Below are 5,930 nucleotides of genomic sequence, written 5' to 3'. Positions count from 1 at the left end.
GACGTGATGTAGGTGTGAGCGTTATGACGTCATGTAGGTGTGAGCGTAATGACGTGTTGTAGGTGTGAGCGTTATGACGTGATGTAGGTGTGAGCGTTATGACGTGATGTAGGTGTGAGCGTTATGACGTGATGTAGGTGTGAGCGTTATGACGTCATGTAGGTGTGAGCGTAATGACGTGTTGTAGGTGTGAGCGTTATGTGGTCGTGTAGGTGTGAGCGTTATGACATGATGTAGGTGTGAGCGTTATGACGTCATGTAGGCGTGAGCGTTATGACGTGATGTAGGTGTGAGCGTTATGACGTGATGTAGGTGTGAGCGTAATGACGTGATGTAGGTGTGAGCGGTCGCATGTTTATAGCGGGAAGGAAAAATAATAAATTTAAGCAAATACACAGTGTTTAAAGTTATCATTTTACGTTGACATTTATTGAATTAAACGTTTTATAAAAGCAAATTGTAAGTTTTAATAACTTGTTCGCATGATTGTGTGCCTAGTTAAAACAACTGTTGTGATTTATTTTGAATGAATCGACTTATGACAACTTGTCTTATTTATGCATGTTTCAAGTTAAGTTACCGATTTACATTATTTTAATTACCTCTTTAGATCTTATGATTTTTTATATGCAACAATTGAGTATATTATTAAATCGACAACATGTTGAGGTATGTTTAGGGCTGACATTTGCGGTATGGTTTTCGTGGCACATATATTATGTCAAACCATCCTTATATTGAGTGGTTTCGTCATTGTATTATGTGCTTTTGTCAATATATTGTGTCAAACCATTCTAATATTAAGTCAAGTCCTATATTGGATGCTTTTGTCAATATATTGTGTCAAACCATCCTTATATTGAGTGGTAACTTCATTATATTGGATGCATTTGTCAATATATTGTGCCAAACCATCCTTATATTAAGTCAATCGGTCATTATATTGGGTTCATTTGTTAATATATTGTGTCAAACCATCCTTATATTTAGTCAATCGGTCATTATATTTGGTGCTTTTGTCAATATATTATTTTAAACCATCCTTATATTTAGTAGTATCGTCATTATATTGGGTGCTTTTGTCAATGTATCATAAGGATGGTTTGACACAATATATTGACAAATGCACACGATATAATGACGAAATCACTCAATATAAGGATGGTTTGACATAATATATTGACAAATGCACCTCATATAATGACGTATTGACATAATATAAGGTCACATCGACATGATATATAGGTTCGTTGACTCAATATAAGTGTGGCTTGACATAATATATTGACACAAGCACCCAATGTTATGACAGATTAACTTACTATATTGACATAGTGACTAAATATACACAATGTACTTCTATTTTGACACAACAATGTTCATTTTGTACGTATAAGACAGTCAAGGCTTTCCAAAGTTGTGTGTGTGTAAGTTCGTTGTGTACTTGTGTGTAGAGTCTTGTAGTGTTTTGTTTTCCTTTCAGTTTTAACATTTTGTTTCTTACCATAAATAAAGACCATCATGATTGGATACGGTTTCTCTCCTGTAGAATCGGCTTATCTTTAACTTAGTTTATACTTATATAATTGTACACCCATGTGGCACCGGGTCTCTCTCGAAGAACCACATGGCGTCCTTATCTGTCACACTTCCAGTATATTAGCAAAATAAAGAACTCAGCATTGTTTTCCTTGTCCGGACCTAGCCTTTCTCTCAAACCAACTTGATATTAATTTTTATATTTATGTCATGTGTGTCCCAGTTTAGAACCACGCGACTTCCTACACATTTTGGAACGGTCGAGGGGCCAATTCAGGAAAGAAATGTGTGATAAACTCCAGTAGTCTTATTCAAGGCAAGTGACCAATTTGGTTTAAAATACAGCGCAATAATATTTAATATGACATAATGCTTAAAAGCCGTTAACAATATATGCAAATATAGGTTATTTTTTCACATTTCAATTATATATCCCGCACTGTTAATTTAGTCCACAATTAATAATAAACAAGGCTGTTAAATACAAATTGTTTTTTATTTGCACATAGGCAAATTTATAGTGTCTTAATTCGTATTCGTCGACACAAAGTATGAAATAGAATTATGATGTCCGGTCACTCTTCCGTACTGTGTACACTTTGCCGCATCTAGCTTTTACAGCAAATATATTTTTAAAGGTGTCTCGAAACTGCTGACTCATGCTACAGTAAATCACGAAATTAACCACAGAATTAAGCAACATAATAAGATCCATGACCACACCGAGATTGTCGTAGACTTCCTGGTAGACAATGTCGTTCAGTCCTCTCAACATAGCTAAAATGCCATTTGGCATCTCTGTTATCACAGTGAACAGAACGACGAAGACCAGCATCCAGGAGGTTCTGTTGTACAGGTGGTTGACGTCGCGGTCTGGTGACCGCGTCTGCTCCAGTAGACGGAGTCTTTGCTTGCTCGCCTTGTACATCGCCAGTATGACCATTGCGCTAAGAAATGACAGCATAACGCAAGGTACAAGCTTCATAAAGACTCCGTAGAACCAGAAAATAAACACGATGTAGAAACTGTGTTTTAACACCAGATCGGAGTTGTAAACATAGTAGCCGCTTGAGTTGAAACCAAAGTCTGTGAGTTTCACAACACGTGAGGCTAAGTAGTTTGGTATACACACAATGATGGTAGCTATCGCGATGATTGTGATGGTAAGTATGGCACGATGCAGACAACACATGCGGTGTCCGGTCACGTTATGACACATGATCATGTATTGGAACATGGCTAGCGAGACTGTGAACCACACTGCCATGTTATGAAATGTGATAACTAAGTGATAGCTCACCATGTTGATGTACATCCATACTTGCGAATGGTTTCTGTTAATGTCAGGTTGTGTGTAGATATAGAAGTAAGAAGCGTACACGAGATACGCCAGCATGGTCAGTAAATTCGCTATGACCAACGCTGTCAGTATGCAGTTTGTCGGAGTTATCATATGTCGCCTGGTTCATACTATTACATTTAGTATGCTCGATATCACTCCAAAGTCGCAAATGCAAGCGCTTAAATATCCATGCAACTCACTATATATGCGAGAAAACATCAACATATGGCTTTCATGCAATGGCAACACTACCTGTTTTTGTATGGTTGCGTTCAGTATTGGCATTACTGTCACATTGTCCATTGGTAACCAAGTTGTCATGTTTACAATACTAATGCTGCTGTTAATCTTTCTTCGTTAGTATTTTTGTTATTGTTGAAATATAACATTGAATAATTTTTTACAAATGATTGTTAACATGCTGTTTATATAACAGGAGCTACTGATAGGCTGAAAATGTCTTTACCTTATATATATTAGAACGTAATTAGCTTTGTCCGCCTTTGTGATTGGTCCACATGCTATATTTAACTCATTTACGTTCCTTATTCACTATGTCTTTTCTGTGCGTAGTATTCGTCATATGCACAAACTTGTTTTATAATCCGGTTTATACCTCCAAAACAACAGCCCATGGAATCGTATATGAAAATATCGACGGTGTTCTTTGTGCGACGTAGCTGAAGTTTATACTGCTCTGTGTCCCTCTCGCGAGGTTTTTATTTGAATTATACACACGTGTAATATAATAAATGATGCTTTCCAGGCAAAGTGACTCCCTAATGACAAGTCACATCTGATTTCACTTTCAAGCACTTAAATGATTGTTTCTATAAAAACATTCAGCAGCTATTATCTAAGTGATAAATTGTTTATTTGGCGTCATTACCAAGATTAGTAATCTTTATTAAGTGCTCAAGTGTGAACGCAGCATAGTTTCAATTCAGTCGCAATTTGTGTGCACCGCGCTTCGTGCATAGGCGAAAGGTTTCGACCAAGATAAGCTCGTACACAGGCTATTCGGGGACGCCTAGACTGGACTTTCGTTTTGAAGAGACTTCCAGTGCGTCGCTTTAATTCTAAAGTCCCGAATGTCAAAAAGTGCAAAAATGGTATATTTGGTATCATTTTGTCAAGCTTGACGAGCTCTACACGACGCAAGAAACGGCATATGTGTACCTTTCTCTACTAAGGCTCTATTGACCTCTCAACATTGGCGAAACGTAACAATTTTATATTCATTTTAATTCGGAAATCGCGATTGTCTTTGTATAGGATTCAGCCATTTTACTTCGCCTTAATTCTAAAATCGCGAATGTAAAAAAATTGCACAAATTGACAGATTAACAAAAAATATTAATTAATATAACTTTTTTACTTTTAAAGCAATTGTCTTTCAATTTTGCAATTTGGTAGATTGCATACATCTCAACCACCTGTCAAAATTTCATAAAGATGTCTTGTTTTATAATACATGGTTTGATATTTCAAAACTTCAGTAGCGATTTTCTCAAAATACTTTGTTTGGACTTTTGTGCATTTATAATTAGTTCGACGAGTGAACGAAACATTCCATTCAAGCGGAAAGTTTCCTGCTTGATCAGCCTGTGCAAATTCGACGAGTTTTTTTTTTATCTGGAACGAAACTTTTGCATTACGTCGGTTCTTACACAAAATGCGTATCCATTAAAGTCTGGTGTTAAGTTTTGGTTCCTCGGAACGCGGCTTAGACTTTTCATTTCCAACTTGTATTATGGTTTTATTCAAATTTAGTTGACCCGCAAATAATGTCTGAAAATAGAGCCTATTTATGAACCGTAGCATTTGAACTTTGCATATGTTATCAATGAACACGATACCAATATGTAAAAAAAAATGTAGTGCAAATTCGTCCAGAAAATGAAAGATCTCAACGATTTGTTGTCCTTTGCATAGGTTATGAAATAATAGTAAACGTTCTGTCAGAACAAGTTTTTCCTGACATTTAATTGTTTAATGTTGTTATAAGTAATGTAAAATGCAAGATAGAGTGTAAGAAACATCACTCAAACATCATTTATATTACACAAACATTTATATTTATTATGTTCGTTGAATATTTTCTTATTAATTTGCTAATTGAATTAAACTGTGCCCTTGTATTTCTATACCAAGAGCTTGCTATTTGTATAGCCATAGCAAAATTATACCGACGCACGTACAACATACATGCGTCAGGATAAATTGAAACATATATTTTCCAGTTAATGTAAATACTTATGCAAATGAGTTTTAAGATTATGCTAATTTCATTGTAAGTACATAGCTTAATTTCAAGTACGTATAAAAAGATACTGGTAGCTTTATTGATTAATAAGTGTACGCTAACATATAATTTCGCAATTATGATTTATGGTAAAAACAAATTCATTATTAAAAGGACACACAATCGGTAAAAGAAGTCTAGCATTTAACAATTGCTGTATACCGTGTGACGATTTTAACGTCGTTTTAGTCGTAGTTTTTAAAAACAAAACAATAAGTATAAAAAATATATAAATATACGAATTATGTGTATTGAGTTTTATTGTGTTCTTATTCATTTGACATAAACAAGTGGTGAGATTGCATCCGAATCATAAATATCGTAGTCTAGTTAATAAGGAGTGGGGAAGGAAAAATCCCGATATTAAAAGGATCAATCAGATTTACAAAAAATTATCTCTTTTAAATAAGATTCTATTTAGTGTAATTGTGGTTCTTGGATAAAAACGTCATTCTCAAAAATTGTTATTACTGTTACTTCATAAATAAAATCTTCCTTACATTTTAGCTTTGTTGTTTGAACACCGTGGCATTGGTGCTGTTTCAACACGATTGGTGTTTAGGAAAGGCATATTAGTGTTATTAAATTAGGTGATTTCGAATATAACATATAACAGAAACGTTTCTCGGAAATTGATCGATCTTACATTTTTTTAATGCGCTTGCAAAAAAGAAATCTCGTTCGAGAAAATATCAGATCGCTAAAAGGACATATTTAAATGTTATTTTGAGTTTGCTGTTGTCA

At 34.9% G+C, this 5,930-nt stretch overlaps 1 protein-coding gene across 1 annotated transcript; it reads right to left on the bottom strand.

The window, feature by feature from the left end:
- Window positions 1–2,101: 2,101 nt before the first annotated feature.
- Window positions 2,102–2,806, bottom strand: LOC127881490 (G-protein coupled receptor dmsr-1-like). Its single transcript, XM_052429392.1, has one exon. The coding sequence runs from the start codon at window positions 2,804–2,806 to the stop codon at window positions 2,102–2,104; it is 705 nt and encodes a 234-aa protein (XP_052285352.1).
- Between the last annotated feature and the right edge of the window lie 3,124 nt (window positions 2,807–5,930).

This window comes from Dreissena polymorpha, chromosome 5, assembly GCF_020536995.1.
Source record: "Dreissena polymorpha isolate Duluth1 chromosome 5, UMN_Dpol_1.0, whole genome shotgun sequence".
NCBI lineage: Eukaryota > Metazoa > Mollusca > Bivalvia > Myida > Dreissenidae > Dreissena > Dreissena polymorpha.
Note: the sequence above shows the minus strand (reverse complement) of the source record. Positions and strands in the feature narration are given on the sequence as shown.